Source organism: Engystomops pustulosus, chromosome 3, assembly GCF_040894005.1.
Source record: "Engystomops pustulosus chromosome 3, aEngPut4.maternal, whole genome shotgun sequence".
Taxonomy (NCBI): domain Eukaryota; kingdom Metazoa; phylum Chordata; class Amphibia; order Anura; family Leptodactylidae; genus Engystomops; species Engystomops pustulosus.
Genome location: NC_092413.1, coordinates 76,040,337 through 76,059,493, shown reverse-complemented (window position 1 = coordinate 76,059,493; position 19,157 = coordinate 76,040,337). Strand labels below are relative to the sequence as shown.

General features: G+C 41.0%; 1 protein-coding gene across 1 annotated transcript in view; it reads left to right on the top strand.

Moving 5' to 3' along the window:
• Positions 1 to 1,880: 1,880 nt before the first annotated feature.
• EXOC8 (exocyst complex component 8) overlaps positions 1,881 to 19,157 on the top strand; it is a 42,825-nt gene continuing 25,548 nt past the window's right edge. Inside the window, exon 1 of the mRNA XM_072141120.1 lies at positions 1,881 to 2,732. Coding sequence (XP_071997221.1) covers positions 2,284 to 2,732 — 449 coding nt within the window. The 5' untranslated portion in view covers positions 1,881 to 2,283. The remainder of the gene's footprint in view (positions 2,733 to 19,157) is intronic.

The window sequence follows — 19,157 nt, the reverse complement described above, 5'->3', positions numbered from 1 at the left end:
TGTTTTATAAGGGTTAAAACAAAATGGAGGTGTGGTCTACAAATTGTAATATTTTTTGACAATACACTCATTTTGAGTGTAAAATTAAACATTTGAAATGGATTAAATGAAAAAAGGCTTAACAAAGTTTGATACCCAATTTCTCCTGAGTACACCGATACCCCATATGTGGTGGTTACCTGCTGTATGGGCGCATGGACAGGCATAGAATGGAAGGAGCACCATCCAGAGCAGATTTGCATTGTCAAATTGTACAGGCTAGAAATTTTTTTTTCTTATTTTTTAATGTGGACATATAGGGGCTTATTTTCTTTGTTACATGAGATGCACTTTTCTGGTACATAATATTTGGCCATCTATATATAATTGGTGAGATTTTATTAACTAGTTGGTGGAGGAAAGGAAAATCATCAATTTTTAGAAAGATTTTTTTTTTTGGCCGTGGGAAATGCATTGGTCACAGCCTCCCAGTATAATCCAAACAAAACAAGAAAAAGGTGAGATGCATACACAAGGCTAGACAGAAAAATGTTTATTGGATGAGTAACAATTTTAAACACAATCAAGACGGGACAACAATAAATATAAAAACACTTTTTTTTATTACCAAGTTACCCTAAAAACCCCTACTACAGTCTGCCAATAGTAGAACTACAGTAACCATAAGGACTAGAATATGAATAACCATATAGAGGTAAAGTGCAAAAAATGATGCATGAAAAGTGCAATTTGAACAATGTAACAAAGCTCTGATGCATTGATCCCTATATGCCCAACATATACAATACCATGTTGTCGTAGAATGAGACAAGGCAGGCAGGTGTAAGCAGAGAGGGGGGGGGGGTAGGCAGACCTACCCCCCTGCAGCCCCCAGTAGTATATAGCCAGCCATTCCCATGTAGTTTATAGCCAGCCAGTTTGCACATAAAAAAAACAAACTTAAACGTAAATGTTTAAATGAAAAAACAAGCAGCAAAACAGCTGTTTTATTCTGTGTGGTTGCGGAATAGAGTTAATAAATTAAATCATCATGCTATTTATACGATAAAAATAAACCTATTGGAAAATACAAATTTTCCCACCAAAAAACTGCCATACTACTGTATGACAGTATATGGGGATTTTCATCCTCATACATTACAATGTGCAATGAGCACATAATAATGAATGGGTTAAATCCAGACAGCCTGTCATGGCAACGGATTGCCAACACGATGACCGCGCCCATGCACCACAATCTTTTTTAAGCCGACGGCAGCTTTGTTGGCGGCGATGTGCAGGTTAATACCTGCAATCTGTGCTGGCACCAATTGCTAGCCCCAATTATCGGTAAGCATATCGCAGCAAAGACTTACAGGCAATGGAGAGGGCACAGCCAATGAGCCCACTCCATGCACCCGCACCCGAACCGTGACGTGCTATTATGTCACAGGTCGTTAAGAGGTTAAAGAGGACCTATCACCAGATTCCCAACCCCCTGGGAATAACAATGCCTGCTGATAAAGGGTTACACCTCCTTGCTATATCACCTAGGATTAGCTGTCAGTGAGGCTCTGTACCTTAATTACACACATTTTTCTGATAAGCAGATTTGCTTTTCTGACTCTCCTGAGAAAAGAGTCAGCGCTACCAGTGAGCCACGCCCCCACTATTGTGACTGACAGCTCTGTGTCTCTTCAAATCCCTGATCTGCCTCCTTGCACTTAGGGACAGTCTGCTAATAATCAACTACAAACATATAAAGCTCTATGTACAGATGGGAAATATTGTGGCAATTTTTTTTACACGGTGCCCTGTGTTACATTCATGACATGTGATCAGTGACATCATCGCAGGTCCTTCAGACTGCTATGGGGAGGAGTAGGGTCAGCCGCCTTCCTTCCTCTCCTGCTCCACCCCCAGCCATACACCGCCACCGCCTCTCCCCCCAAACTAACCCCACCTAGCCGCCGTCTTCGCTACGCTCCCACCTCTCCTCCACCCACTCGCCATCTTCACTCCAAAACACCTACCTTCCTCTACCGTTTTCACCCCTCAGCAACACCTACTGTACCCGCAGTTCAGTTACTGTGGTAGAGCACCATGCAGCAGCCATAACTTGATAAAATAAGGCTGCGAATGAGGTAAAGAAAGATTCATTACCATCGGTGAGTCACGTGATTACTGAATGTCGCGTGACTCCGTGACGTCAGCAGGTCCTTTAGTGTCCTAGGATTTAGCTTCTACTCTGCCTTCTGTGAGGTTTGCCTTTCCAAATACTCATTTTTTTGCGCTTCTTTTGCTATGGCGGAGATTAGCGGATCATTGCTCCGTTTGAGAAGGCAACTGGAGTACAGTCACTTTGAGGCCGAGCAGTACGTCAAGCTTCTCTCTCAGCAGTCCGACGGTGACCGGGATCTGCAGGAGCACAGACAACGTATACAGGGTCTGGCAGACGAGACGGCTCAGAGTCTGAAGCGCAATGTTTACCAGAACTATCGGCAGTTTATCGAAACCGCCAAAGAGATCAGCTATTTGGAAGGGGAGATGTACCAGCTGAGCCATATCCTCACTGAGCAGAAGGGCATCATGGAGAGTGTGGCACAGACTCTACTGCACTCTGACCGCTCGGAAGCCGCCAGGGAGCTGAAGGCTGCTTTCCATGAGGAAGCCGAGGAAGGCAAAGCCAGGAATCTGACCACTTTATTAGAGAAAGTGGAGGGATGCAAGAATCTGCTGGAGACCCCTGGCAGGTACTCGGCTGCTGTACAGAGAGGTTTAGTCTGCAGGGAGGGCTGGGTGTCTGGTGACTCAGTAGTTGTGGGATGGCTGTGTGATATGTCTGCAGTATTGTCCTGGATGGAGAGTGCTTGGTTGTTTATTTGTATGGTACATTAGTAAATTATTAGAATGTACACAATACACCCTGTTTTATGTATGGGGAACGCCATACTTTTCTATAAATGATGTAACTGGAGAGCGTTATTGGGGAAACTGAATTTCATTGCCTGATCTGTTTAATTTTTGCAGGACATGAGCTGCCTGAAAGGCTTGTGGAAACAGCTTGTGTCACTGTTCATAACCTATGCTTGCTTTTTTTTCTCTCATTTCTCGCTCTCCACCTTCAAAAATCCATAACTTTTTTGTGCACAGAGCTGTGTGAGCGCTTATTTTGTGCGTAAGAAATTTTACTTCCCCGTCACATTATTTATTATTCCATACCGTGTACTGGGAGGCTGGAAAATAATTCAAAATGTGGAAAAATTTAAAAAAAAATGCTCTTGTCACGTTTCGGTACGATCACAGTGTTACCAAATTTATATAGGTTTTATTTGTTTCATTTTTGAAAATGTATTAAAACACAACATGTACAATAAAGAAAAAAAAATTGCCATCTTTTGACGCAAATAACATACTTTGGTGTACGAGCTGTGTTAGATGTTATTTTTTGTGTCATTTTGGTCACTTTTTTGTCTTCTTTTTTTTTTTTTTTTTTCTTTAAGAATTTTTTATTTAATTTTCCAAAGAAGAGGTATAGAAAACATTAAAAGAAAAGTTCTGTCCAAGATAACATAATTACTGCTTACAGATATATTATAAGAAACGTACCATTCCATACACATTCAACACATTTGCAAGGGATGCTTGGCCAGCTGGCCAAATATGTGGGGTAGGGTCTAACTAAAACATGGCATGTATATCCAGAAGAAGAATGAATGGTACATAAGTATCTTGGCCTTTCAGATCCTCTATAGTACACCTCCCTTGTCCCACCCGTAGATGATTTAATACAAGAGTCTCCATAGAGAAAGCAATTCCAGAACCCAGACGGGACTCGATTATTTTGTGCACCTCTTTCCAGAGTGAGTTAATTCTTGGGCATGTCCAGCTGAGGTGTATGGAGTCCTCATAAACCCCCATTTTTTTTTTTTTAGATGCACTGGTGTGTATTACAACCTGTGAATAAAATTAAATTGAATCATCCTGTGATTCGTGTTTAGTGGCGATAGAGACACATTTTGATATGTCCCCTTCCATTGATCTTGTGTGAGGTGAATACCATCTATCTCCCACTGTGAAACATCCTTCAATATTGTGTCCTTAGTATTTTCTCTAAACAAAATTTTGTATATCTTAGAAACCGACATCTTCCCCTTCTAATTAAAAAATAAACGATCAATCGACTTGCCTCTATGAATAGTAAAGTGATTCTTATCCTGTGTCTTATTGAATGCATCCCAAATTTGTAAATGGTGAAAACCAATTACTTCTACCCGCCCCGTATAGTCTTACCAGTTCTGTAAAGGATAGTAATATACCATCTTTAATTATGTGACCCACTTTAGTGATCCCCATTTCCTTCCACCATCTTCAGAAGACCTATTCTGTCGGCTCTACTCAAGGGCAGCTTAACCCATACGGATATTTTAGATCTTATTTTTGCAATCATTGGCAATATGTTCAATTCAGCGTATCGATTGAGGTCAACGGAGATCCGTATCCCCAGATATTCAAAAGCTGAGTGCAGCTCCAATACCTGCAACTCCCCCATGTTCTCTGTGGGGAACACATCTATTGGGAGCAGTACTGTTTTTCTCCAATTTATTTTCAGTCCAGAAAAACTACCGTATTCTTGTAAAATTTGGATTACCTTCGGGACAGACCGCTCCGAGTTACCCAGGCAAAGCAGGATGTCATCCGCATAGAGCAACACTTTGTCTGAGCTTCCATTACAGCCACATCCAACTATGCCTGGGTTTGATCTTGGCAAAGCGGCCAGGGGTTCCATAAAGATATTAAAGAGAAATGGGGATAGGGGACATCCTTGGCGGGTTCCTCTTTGTAGTTTGATTTTTTTTTTTCTGATAGCACGCTGTTGGTGATGATCCTAGCCACTGGGTCTTTATATAACAACTGGACCCAGGCTATAAATGCGTCCCCAAACCCGATTTTCCTCAAAACGGCCCAAAGAAAGGGCCACTCCACCCTGTCAAATCTAGTGACAGGAAGGAGCGACCCCCCCCCCCCCCGCCCCCAGTTGCAAATTTAAATACAGTCTATCCAGGTTATCACTTATGAGGTGCCCCGGGATGAGACCAGCTTGATCTGGATAAGATCGTGGATTACCCTCTGAAGCCTTCGTGACAGGGTTTTAGCAAAGATCTTTGCGTCGGTATTAAGCAAGGATATGGGTCTGTAAGACTCCCTCTCCATAGCGTCCTTACCTTTTTTTGGGATAAAGACTATTGAGGCCTCTCGCATTGACTCGGGGAGCTCGCCTTTCAGTCTACTCTCGTTAAGTACCTCCAGTAATAGAGGGAGTAGTGTTTTATTAAATCTCCTATAAACATCAAATGGTAGACCATCTGACACGGGGCTCGTATTACCTTCAATAAATCTAAGTGTCTCTGTGATTTCCTCAATGGTCAGGGGGAGGTTCAGTACCTGTGTTTGTATCTGTGTGAGAGTAGGGAGAGCAATTTTTGAGAGATATTGTTCTAGGTCGGGGCCATCCTCTTTAAGTTCGGATGAGTAGAGTGTGGAGAAGAAGTCCACAAAGGCCTTGCTAATGTCCTGGGGAGAGTCTACTAGTTCGCTGTTCTTATTAAGAATCCGGTTTATGTGTTGAGATTCCCTCTGGCTCCGGACTGTTGTGGCTAGCAATTTCCCTGGCCTTCCTGACTCACAGTAATATTTTTGGCCTTGAAAGAAAACTTGCTGTTGAGCCTTCTCTTCAAGGTATTTTTCATACTCTGTTCTAGCTTTTTGCAGAACTTCCAGTTGGATCTCTGTAGTATGTTTAAAATACTCCTCTTGGGCCTTAATCATTGTGTTTAACAGTGAATTTTCTTTTTGGCGAAAGGCCTTTTTCTTAGTACGGATCTCAGACTGCCACCATGATCGCATATGTACTTTCAGTGCATCCCAGACAACTCCAATATGGGTGGATCCAAAATTGTCCTTCCAGAAGGTCGGAATCTCCTCCTCAGCTCTCTCATCACAAGAGAGAAGGGGGAGCCAATGGGGGTTTATCTTAGGTGGTTTCCCACTGTGCGCGTTATCTACATTTAGCACCAGCACCAGTAGTGAGTGATCAGAATGGCTCGCAGCCTGATGCTTCATTTTCTGTGAAATGGTGTAAAAGTCACGTTTTGGACATTTGGGCACTCTTTTCCATTATGTGGTTCATCGCCGGCAATAACCGTTTTTAAATTTTGATCGGGCATTTTGGGACGCGGTGATAACTACTATTGTGTCTGATTTACTGTTTATTACGGGGTAATTTGAACTTTTTAGGTTTTTTCCTTTTTTTTTTTTAATTTATTTTTTTAACCTTTTCTTTTTAGACTCTATAGGGTACATTAACCCTAGATGGTCTGATCGTTCCTACCATATACTGCAATACTACTGTATTTGTATACGGCGCAGAGCGTCAAGGGGTTAAAGGAAATTGAACTATTTGTTTTCATGCATTGTGAACCATACATACCTTGAGAATGCTGTAGCAATACTTATTCAGAAACATTTTGTTTAATCCTGAATTGAATGGTTTTGTTGAAAAAACTATTTTAAACTTATGATAATGAGGCTCTGTCTCTCCTGTGGCTCTCCCAGCACTAGTCACACCCTAATTATGCACTGCTCCAGAGAATAATGTAATCACTGTGTTGTCCCTGACAGGCAGAAGTGTGATCAATCTCTGCACCATTCCCAGCTGCTGTACATGAGAACCCACAAGAATACAGGCGGTCCCCTACTTAAGTACACTCGACTTACATACGACCCCTAGTTACAAACGGACCTCTGGATATTGGTAATTACTGTACTTTAGTCCTAGGCTACAATAAACAGCTATAACAGTTATCACAGGTGTCTGTAATGAAGCTTTAGTGTTAATCCTGATTCTTATGACAAACCAAAATTTTTAAAATCCAATTGTCACAAAGACCAAAAAAGTTCCGGTTGGGATTACAATGATAAAATATACAGTTCCAATTTACATACAAATTCAACTTAAGAACAAACCTACAGACCCTATCTTGTATGTAACCCGGGGACTGCCTGTATTTAAACAAATGTTTTTTTTTTTTTTGCCAATTTTCCCACATTTGGAAATTCTTTCCAGCTTCCCAGCATATAGAATATTAAATATAGTCACTAGGAAGGACAATTTGTATAAAACAACAAGCCCTCAAGCTTTGTACACGGAATAAGTGGATTTTTAGGGAAGAGAACAAGCACAAAAACAAAAAAGGGCAGAAGCATTAAGGAGGTAATGCTGCACTAATATGGGAAATTACTGATAATTATCATTAGCATTATCAGCCTGTGGAAAATGAACCCATGAGCAAGCACAGTGCAGTGTATAGAGAATTATATCTTTACCTTATCGCCACGTATCGCTATTACAGTTCGAACTGCTGTTTGACCGGGAGCAACTTTCTATCTTCAATATGTTGAGATGAACAATTGTCTTAACATTGTGCTCATCATCATTTTCAGAGATGTAGCTACAGAAAGAGTATAACAACTGCACAAACTAAGAAGTAAGCATATTATCATGATTCAGTCTCTCTGACCTCTAGGCTCCTCCATAATCACGATTAAGACCTTGTCTGCAATCTTGATATATAAAACAGCAGTTGCGGACTTCACTGCACAGGACCACCATACTGATAATTACAGAAGCAATCCCATTGATGGTAAAAGCTGACTAGAGTGGTAGTACCTCAAAGGTGCATTGCGAGGGCAGGCACAAAGTACAGCAACAGGAATGCAGATTGAACAGCAGGGGCATTTGCTCATATACAGCTTATACACTTCTGTAAATTGAATGCAGTAGATTTGCTACCAACGGACTACAAGGCCTTCAGAATCTTTAACCCCTTACCACTCAGCATCTGATATATCAGATACTGAGGTCAGTGACTTGGCTCTCAGCATCCGACATTTTGGACATGAGAGCTTCCTGGTTCTCAGACATCAACCTGAATTGGGACTAATGCATGGGGTAGGTGGGGATCGCAAGGCGACACGCACCCTCTGACATCACAGGTGGTGTTGGAGAGATACTTGGGTTCTGTCCTGTAGGTAATGTTGCACAATCACTATTACACCCACCCCCATCTTCCATTTGTCCTTGCATTATTTCCAGCACCGTCCGTTTTCTCTTCCACATTTATAAGTTCATTGTGATAGTAGAAGTAGTGGCAGTGCACATGGTGTGTGGAGGATGTAGTAGTGCACGTGTGTTTCCAGCAGGTAGTGGTGCACATAATTTGAGAACTTGCTAATAAAACTATAAACCTTCCAAAACTTGTAAAAAAATAAGCAAATGTAAAAAGAATTATGGGAATAGAAAGAAGACAAATGGCAAAAGTTTTCCACAAAAACATTTGACTTTTTGTCTGAAAAATAGAACATTTGAAAGTCAGAAAATTATAATTAAAAATGTCTAAATTGTTGAATTTTTACCCCCCAAAAAACCCAATCAATCAGCAGAATTATTATACTTCTATAAACTGCATTGTGTCACGAGAAAACCTTCTCAAAATCTTAGAAAAGTTAGTGTTTAAAAGTTATTACGACACGAAGAGACAGATTTCAGAGGTCAGATTTCTAATGATCGGGCTGATCCTTAACGCTCAAACTGGTTACGTCCTGAAGGGGTTAAAGGCTTGTGTACCCTAAACTATAGTCCATATGTACCCATCCATGGCCAAGTAGAATAATGTAGAAGACAGTGGAGGGTGGTCAATGAGCCACGTGGTGTTGTGATAAGATAGATATATGATATGAATGATGATGATTCGTTAGCAGTCCACTTTATACCACTCAACCAGGTAATAATCCAAGGCAGACCACCTTGATTCTCGAGAGACGAAGCACACTTTTATTGGATTTCTTAGGCACAAATACAGCAAAATAATGATTATGATTATAACAGCAACGGTGATAGTTCTGGCTTGCAAATATAGATGACTTTACTATCATACCCAGATCATACCTTCCCCCTCCTTCATTGCTCTGAATCCTCTTTTCCTGCTCTTTAACTAACTAACTTTATACAGATTATTTCCCATTGACTAGCATGTGGAAGATATCTTATTGACTGAAACAGAGATAACTCAAGTTCATACCAAAACTCCTACTTGCTATTGGTTAGTTAATGAACACCATTGTTAGGCCTCATGCACACGAACCTATGGGGGACATATGTTCGCCAATGGCCGCATGTACCGTTCCGTACACGGGAAAAAGATAGGACATGTCCTATCGTTCCCTATGTTACGGCCATACATCGTGAATCTCTATGGAGAGGGGAGGGGTGGTATAGCCCCCCGGATATGGCCCGCAAGCATACGTTCGTGTGCATGTGGCCTTATGGTGGCAATTGAACCAACTTTTTCTCTTTGAAATGCAGGGGGTTAGTTATACAGCAGAATAGATAGTCGCCTCTATGTAGATAATCCTGGAGATAGCCATCCTGTCTACTGATTTGGTTGGTCTGGAGATAACATTTGCACATGTATCTTTCCTGCTCTCATCTACACATCCAACCATCCATTGTTAACCAAAGCAATAGAGGTCACTAGTTGTAATAGATCATCCTTCTAAGTCATACAAGAATGAAAATACTATTTAAAAATTAAATGATATATATATTGGGAATTGCTCTGGTAGTTGACAGGTAGCAGTGCAGGAAGCAGGGACACACGCAGGTTTAAAAGTCCAACTTAAGTGTTTATTCACACTTGCAAAACAGAACACAAATTCAGCCTTGGCTTAGGCACATGCAAAAACATTATAAAAGTAATTCCTGCCCGGCCAGGCGCTGTCTAATACATTTGGAGGACCCTAGCTATCCGGGTACCAGGCTGCCTGGCACACACTCTTGGCCAGCAGCAAGACAGGAGGCCCTCAGTTACCTTTGCTGTCAGAATGCAATCTCGCTTTCAGCTCTCCAGGTAGGGCCTCCCCTACTGCTTCTGGCCTGCAGACTAAATCAGACCCTAACGAGGCCTGTGACCTGCACCTGTGGGCTATACAAAAGCCCAGGACCGAAGCCCGGGTGGAGTAGGAGTCCCACTACCAAAACAGACTATTCCTGCTTATCATGTCTGCATTAACCCTTGGGTTACTGCAGACAAACCCAGGGCTTTTACCACCAGCATTTCATCTGCCTGTAAGACAGATAGCGGTTTTCCCACACAACACCTCTCACTTTCTCACAATATATATATATGAAAGGCTACAGAGGCATGGAGGAGGGGGAAAAATATAGATGAATAGAGGTATTATCTGGGTATGATTGTACATTCATCTAGATTTGCAAACCAAAGCCATCACCGTTGTTATTAACACCATAGTCTGGGAGTCTCTTGGCCTGAAATCCAACAAATTAAGTTTAGTCTCTGGAAAATGAACCAAGGTTGTCTGTCCCGGATTAATACCTGCTTAAGTGATAAAAGATTCGTGAGTAGTCCACTTTATCACAACAGTGGTGGTAGAGTTGATGATTTTCATATAGAACATTCTCTGGAACAAGATATGTAGTTGTCTTTATTGTCACATGTCTACCTGGAACCCACACACACTTGAGGATAAGTGGATTGAGCTCATGCCTGACCAATCTCCAGGGAGTTTGGTAAATGCCACACTACAACATTGTCTATATATATATCTATCTATCATTGTATAAGATATCAACAATATATTCCTAACTTTTTCCCAACCTTTAATACCATGAATATATCAACATATATTGGGGCAAGTTCATTAAAAAAAACAGTGCAAAGCAAGAGTAGAAAGCCTTATGTTGCACCAGTTCTATCAAAATGTCTTATGCTGAATGATTAATTTAGTAAAATCCAAGGCATTCCAATCAAACTACACATCTTCTATTATTTGGCATTGTCTATACCAAAAACTATGCAAACCTTGAATAAAACCTTGTTAAAGATAGTGTAAAAGTTCTCTTTTAGTAAATCACTACCAAAGTTTGATAAATCTGCATCATTATTTTCTCATTATTTTTCTCTCCATGACTATTCACTTCTGGACCTTCTTGCCATGTTGGTATTTTTTATGTTGGAAGAGAACTTCCAGAAAGTTTAGCCTTCACAAACCTGATGCATAAGGAAACTAATATTTTTGGAAATTTTTAGCCAAAACTAGAATCCTGGTTCTATACCCATCAATTACTTCAATTATACTTCATCAATGCAAATATAAAAAGGGCCTTCTTATTTACAAACATGCAATATCCATCGTCTTTCGATAAACATTCGGTGTCCATCTAAATGAGCTCTTCCCTCTCCATCAGTTGTCTTGTGTAATGTAAACCACTTTGATAGGATGTATTGTGTAGAGCAGGGGTCGGGAACCTATGGCTCGCGAGCCAGATATGGCTCTTTTGATGGCCGCATCTGGCTCGCAGCCGGGGCTCCTATCCAGGGGCTTAACTACAGCCGCAGCAACTGCTAATATGCCTGCCAAGACCAGGCTGTTGTGCCCCCGGCTGTAGTTATGCCCCCGGATGTATTCGGCAGAGCAGCGCAGGGTCCGCGGGGTTAATTCAGGGGCGGCGCCTAGCTCTCCCTCCTTGCAACAGTCTCCTCGTGTGTGAAAGGGAGGGGAGGAGACTGTCTGCCTGCAGCCAATCCCAGGGCTGGATGTAGCAGCGCAGGAGATTCAGACAGAGGAGACCAGAGAGCTGCACCATCCGGAGACATGAAGGAGAAGGAGTCAGCAGCCCGGAATCAGCCAGAGCTAAGTGCTCCCTCCCCCCAGTGTCTCCTCACACTCTGCCTTAACCCCTTAGTGTCCTGTGTGCAGGAGCAGCTAAGAAGCTCCTGAGTGTCCCTTACAGACCCATCTGCATCATCCCCTCATATCTTCCCCCACCACTGCATTTCTACATTAATGTGAGGTTATGCAGCAGCTTAGACACGTTGGCGTCTGTATAAGGATGTTCTGCAGCGGTTGGCTCGTGTATGGGGATGTTCTGCATTGGTTGGCGTCTGTATAGAGAAGCTCTGCAGCGGTATGGGGAAGCTCTGCAGCGGTTGGCGTCTGTATGGGGAAGCTCTGCAGCGGTTGGCGTCTGTATGGGGAAGCTCTGCAGCGGTTGGCGTCTGTATGGGGAAGCTCTGCAGCGGTTGGCGTCTGTATGGGGAAGCTCTGCAGCGGTTGGCGTCTGTATGGGGAAGCTCTGCAGCGGTTGGCGTCTGTATGGGGAAGCTCTGCAGCGGTTGGCGTCTGTATGGGGAAGCTCTGCAGCGGTTGGCGTCTGTATGGGGAAGCTCTGCAGCGGTTGGCGTCTGTATGGGGAAGCTCTGCAGCGGTTGGCGTCTGTATGGGGAAGCTCTGCAGCGGTTGGCGTCTGTATGGGGAAGCTCTGCAGCGGTTGGCGTCTGTATGGGGAAGCTCTGCAGCGGTTGGCGTCTGTATGGGGAAGCTCTGCAGCGGTTGGCGTCTGTATGGGGAAGCTCTGCAGCGGTTGGCGTCTGTATGGGGATGTTCTGCAGCGGTTGGCGTCTGTATGGGGATGTTCTGCAGCGGTTGGCGTCTGTATGGGGATGTACTGCAGCGGTTGGCGTCTGTATGGGGATGTTCTGCAGCGGTTGGCGTCTGTATGGGGATGTACTGCAGCGGCTGGCGTCTGTATGGGGATGTACTGCAGCGGCTGGCGTCTGTATGGGGATGTTCTGCAGCGGTTGGCTCATGTATGGGGATGTTCTGCAGCGGTTGGCTCATGTATGGGGATGTTCTGCAGCGGTTGGCTCATGTATGGGGATGTTCTGCAGAGTTTGGCTCATGTATAGGGATGTTCTGCAGCGGTTGGCTCATGTATAGGGACAAGCTCGAATGTAAATTATCTATTTTTTATTTTACAGGGAAATATTACCATTGTTTTGGTCCAGTGGAAGCTTAGTACGGGGGGGGGGGGGGGACACTCCTTGCTGTACTAATGACTGCTGGAGCCATTGTCCCTTTAAGCATATTGTACGGCTCTCGCAAAATTTTTAAATATTTAAAAAAATGTGGCGCTTATGGCTCTCTCAGCCAAAAAGGTTCCTGACTAGAGATGAGCGAACATACTCGTCCGAGCTTGATGCTCGATCGAGCATTAGCGTACTCGTAACTGCTCGTTGCTCGGACGAGTATTTCGCCCGCTCGAGAAAATGGCAGCTCCCGCCGTTTTGCTTTTTGGCGGCCAGAAACAGAGCCAATCACAAGCCAGGAGACTCTGCACTCCACCCAGCATGACGTGGTACCCTTACACGTAGATAGCAGTGGTTGGCTGGCCAGATCAGGTGACCCTGGGATAGACTAGCCGCTGCCCGCGCTGCTCGGATCATTCTCTGTCTGGATGCCGCTAGGGAGAGAGCTGCTGCTGCTCAGGGAAAGCGTTAGGGTGTTCTATTAGCTTACTGTTAGGCAGGAGTGATTCTAAAAGAACCCAACAGCCCTTCTTAGGGCTACAATAACTTATAATTTTTTTTTATTTTATTTGCAGCTAGTACCATATTGTGAGGAATTAGCAGGGGGACTTGCTACCGTTGTGTTTAGCTCTTAGTGACACACATATCCACCTCAAACACCAAAGTGGGAAAATTTATTAGGGGTTTGAGTAGAATTAGGCACAGTCTGCCAGTTTCTTTTTATTTTACGTTTATTTTTTTCATAACTCAGCGTCATCTCATCTGGCATAGTAGTGTGCTGTAATAGAAAGAAAAAATAGTAGAAATTCAGCTCACCCCTTTGTGGTCAAGACATCAGGTGCCGGTGCACGGATATGCTGAGCCGATTCAGTGCATCATGGACAAACAAACGATAAATCCAGCATCCAGGCTTGAAATAGGTGCTATAAAACTTCTATTTATTTCATCGAAAATATAAAAAGGTTAAAAGCGGTACCATGTTACAGACATCTGACGCGTTTCGAACTCCTAGGAGTTCTTAGTCATAGATGAGATTCTAGTAAATGTGAGCTTTCATTATAAAGGCATATCAAACGGAAGTGAATAGGATTACGAGCAAGTAATTAGTCACGTCATAGAGCCAGAAGGTGAAGGAGGGAGGGGGAGCGGACACAGGAGGAAACAACAGGCAAATGAAAAATATATGAAGAACAATTGAAAAACAGCAAGTAATGGAGAAAACAACTCACTGGCTATGAATTAATATATATACATTAAGTCATTTTTTAAATTTAGACCATACGGGTAACGGGTTTGCATTGTAAGTATCCAGTATGCCTCTCGGTTACGGAGGGCTTTAACCCAATCTCCACCTCTTTTCGGGCGTTTAACCCTTTCAATGGGTGTAACTATTAGGTGTGTTGTTTCTCCGTGGTGTATATCTCTGCAGTGTTTGGACACTGTGGATATGTTGCGCTCGCGATCATAGCCTATAGATGGATTAATGTGAGCTTGTGAGATATGTTCTGCAAGTCTGATTTTGAGACTTCGTTTAGTACTGCCTATGTACTGTACTGCACAGGCTGTGCAAGTGATTAAATATACCACATATGTCGTATTACAGTTTATGAAAGATTGTATTCTATATTCCATGTTGTTTTGTAATGATGTTACGACATGTGTCTTTTGCATATATTTGCAAGCAGAACAGCGTGACAAGCCACATTTGAAGCTGCCTTTTAAAGTTAACCAGGTGTTGGGTTTCTGTTTAGAGCAAAATAAATTTGGAGCTAGTAAATCTCCCAAAGTGGCAGAATTTCTGGCAGAAAAGCGGCAGCCTGGTTTTAGAATTTCATAAAGGATTGGATCCTGAAATAATATGGGCAGATGTTTTTTAATAATATTAATCACTTGATTATATTGACAGGTATATTCAGTGGAGAATGTAAGTTGGTTAGTATTGTTGTTATTTTTATTTTTATCAGATCTCCCAGTATAAAGTAAATCTGCTCTGGATCTGAGGGATAGATTTTCTTTAGTACGTCGTGTGAGAGTTTTGTTGTAACCCCTGTCATGTAATCGTTGTGTTATTTGAGTAGATGTTTGTTCATATTGGCTGTTTTGTGTGCAAATCCGTTTTGCTCGTATGAATTCTCCTTTCGGGAGATTTCTCACTACATGTGGAGGATGACAACTATGTGCATGAAGCAAGGTATTACCTGCAGTAGGTTTGCGGTATAGGCTACATATTACATCATGGTTTTGGAGAGAACCAGTCAGACACAAATCTAGAAATGTTATGGTAGTTGGAGAATAAGAAAAGGTAAATTGAATGTTGTAATTGTTACAATTTAAGTAATCAATAAACATGGTTATATCTTTTTCATCACCTGACCATATCATGAGGCAGTCGTCTATAAAACGACCGTACCACTGAATGTTAGTTATGTAAGGATTAAGTAAGGAATAAATGTATTCTTCTTCAAACCACGACATGAAAAGGTTTGCCAGAGATGGCGAGAACCTAGAGCCCATGGGGCAACCTTGCTTTTGAAGAAAGAATTCTTCATCAAAAGAGAAAAAATTATTAGTCAATAAAAATGATAATACATCCAATATAAAACAAATTTGTGTTTTAGGGAAAAGGCTATACTTTTCAAGATGGTATTTAACTGAGGTTATGGCTAAATTGTGAGGTATACACGTATATAGTGAAATTACATCACACGTGACCCAGAAAAATTTCTTATTCCAACGAAAAGAGTCCATGATCTTCAACACTTCAAATGAATCCTTGATGAACGCTGGGGTTCTTGTGACGAACGGTTGTAAAATATTGTCCAACCATGTGGATGTAAATTCCAATAACGATCCAGTGCCAGAAATTATAGGGCGCATAGGGGGAGGAAAGATATTTTTATGGTATTTTGGAAGGGCATAAAAAATGGCCATATTAGGAAATTTTGGGATGAAAGTTTCTTGAGTTTTTTTATCCAGAATACCTAAAGCAATACCATCCTGTAGTAGCTTGTTGAGTCTCTCCGTAACACAGGCAGTTGGATCACTCTTTAAAGGTGTGTAAACATTTTTGTCTAGTAGGAGTTTTCTGCACTCTTGGGCATATAAACCGGTGTCCAATATGATGATACAGCCACCTTTATCCGAATTTCGGATTATTATATTGGTGTTATTTTTCAAATCATTAATTGCATTTTTTTCAGCATGAGTAAGATTATTTTTAGATTTTACTGTAGTTTTATTTGATAAGTTGGCTAATTCTTTTTCCACTCGTATTTGGAAAATGTCCATACTGGAGGCTCTAGATTGGATTGGATAAAAACCGGCATTAGGCACCTTTATGATGTCTGACAAATTTATATGGATCTCACTGGAGGGAGACGAGATTTCTTGTAACTCAAGCAGTTGCATAACCGCAACCTGTTCGTTAAAGTCATTGATGTCTGTAAAAGATGTGGTTCCTTGTAAATTGAAAAAATTTTTTGTTGTTTGTCCTGTTTGTAGTTCTATTTTATCTGCTTGAAAAAAGTGCTTTTTAATGGTTAAAAGTCTTATGAATTTGTTCACATCTTTTACCGTCTGATATAAATTTATATTTGTAGATGGAATGAAGCTTAAACCTTTTGATAGCACTTTTATTTGAGCTTCCGTTAGAATGCATGCAGATAAGTTTACTACAGAAAGATTTTTACTTGTTTCCAATGGTATTGCATTTGTTATTTCTGTTTCTTGGTATTCTTTTGTAAAGCGGCTTTGGTTATGTTTCCTTCCTGATCTGCGGTAACGCTTTCCTTTATGTTCTGTGTGGACTCGTTTTTTGAACCTCTTCTGGTTTGCATGCCCTGGAATGAAACATTCTTTTGTTGTTGTGTGTTCGTGTTCTCTGTATCCGAGATATCTGTATATGCATCTGATGTATCAATATCCAGTGAACTGTTGGAGGTTTTGTAATTTCTATAGGATCTATTTTTATTTTTATTTTTGAGTATTGGCCTTGGATGTTTGGATAATCTCCAGGTGTATACTTTATTTTGGCTGTAATCCCTTAGATCCCTATCAAATTTGCTCTTTTTGGTTGTAGTAATGGAGTCTTCTAGTTTTTGTAACGTAAGATTCAATTTGGTTTGAAGATCATTGAATTCAGATGTGGTTTGGTGTGATATAAGTTCCTGTTGAAATGTTTGTATTTTTTCATTTAAGTTGGTAAGTTTTGTTTCCTCTTGTTTGATAATAAGTGCAATTAATTTTAAAGAACAGTCCGATAAGACTCTTTGCCATTCAGTAATGAAATCATCATTATATTGTGTGGTCGGGAGTTTCAAGATTCTAAGTCCCCTTGGTATCATACTGTTTTCAATGTATTTTGTTAAAGTGATGGAGTCCCACCACACTTTTAAATGAGAAGTCATGGCTTTTTCTAAATCGTGCATGATATTTTTTAAAGTGCGTTCAGGAGGATTGGTATTCACATTGGTAGAAAATAATTCTCTGGCTTTATTCATACGGTCCTGATTAGTAGCACCGAAAAAAATAGGCGGTAATGTGTTGAGGTCTGACATGTCTGGCGTGGTAGATTGTGACATTAGCTCGTAAAAGGAAAAGAAAAAAAGTCTATAGACAAAAAAAAGGAGTATTCCTTCGAGGTAAGTTTCTTTTATACAATGACCACTGATTTTCAATTTACAAGGAACCACATCTTTTACAGACATCAATGACTTTAACGAACAGGTTGCGGTTATGCAACTGCTTGAGTTACAAGAAATCTCGTCTCCCTCCAGTGAGATCCATATAAATTTGTCAGACATCATAAAGGTGCCTAATGCTGGTTTTTATCCAATCCAATCTAGAGCCTCCAGTATGGACATTTTCCAAATACGAGTGGAAAAAGAATTAGCCAACTTATCAAATAAAACTACAGTAAAATCTAAAAATAATCTTACTCATGCTGAAAAAAATGCAATTAATGATTTGAAAAATAACACCAATATAATAATCCGAAATTCGGATAAAGGTGGCTGTATCATCATATTGGACACCGGTTTATATGCCCAAGAGTGCAGAAAACTCCTACTAGACAAAAATGTTTACACACCTTTAAAGAGTGATCCAACTGCCTGTGTTACGGAGAGACTCAACAAGCTACTACAGGATGGTATTGCTTTAGGTATTCTGGATAAAAAAACTCAAGAAACTTTCATCCCAAAATTTCCTAATATGGCCATTTTTTATGCCCTTCCAAAATACCATAAAAATATCTTTCCTCCCCCTATGCGCCCTATAATTTCTGGCACTGGATCGTTATTGGAATTTACATCCACATGGTTGGACAATATTTTACAACCGTTCGTCACAAGAACCCCAGCGTTCATCAAGGATTCATTTGAAGTGTTGAAGATCATGGACTCTTTTCGTTGGAATAAGAAATTTTTCTGGGTCACGTGTGATGTAATTTCACTATATACGTGTATACCTCACAATTTAGCCATAACCTCAGTTAAATACCATCTTGAAAAGTATAGCCTTTTCCCTAAAACACAAATTTGTTTTATATTGGATGTATTATCATTTTTATTGACTAATAATTTTTTCTCTTTTGATGAAGAATTCTTTCTTCAAAAGCAAGGTTGCCCCATGGGCTCTAGGTTCTCGCCATCTCTGGCAAACCTTTTCATGTCGTGGTTTGAAGAAGAATACATTTATTCCTTACTTAATCCTTACATAACTAACATTCAGTGGTACGGTCGTTTTATAGACGACTGCCTCATGATATGGTCAGGTGATGAAAAAGATATAACCATGTTTATTGATTACTTAAATTGTAACAATTACAACATTCAATTTACCTTTTCTTATTCTCCAACTACCATAACATTTCTAGATTTGTGTCTGACTGGTTCTCTCCAAAACCATGATGTAATATGTAGCCTATACCGCAAACCTACTGCAGGTAATACCTTGCTTCATGCACATAGTTGTCATCCTCCACATGTAGTGAGAAATCTCCCGAAAGGAGAATTCATACGAGCAAAACGGATTTGCACACAAAACAGCCAATATGAACAAACATCTACTCAAATAACACAACGATTACATGACAGGGGTTACAACAAAACTCTCACACGACGTACTAAAGAAAATCTATCCCTCAGATCCAGAGCAGATTTACTTTATACTGGGAGATCTGATAAAAATAAAAATAACAACAATACTAACCAACTTACATTCTCCACTGAA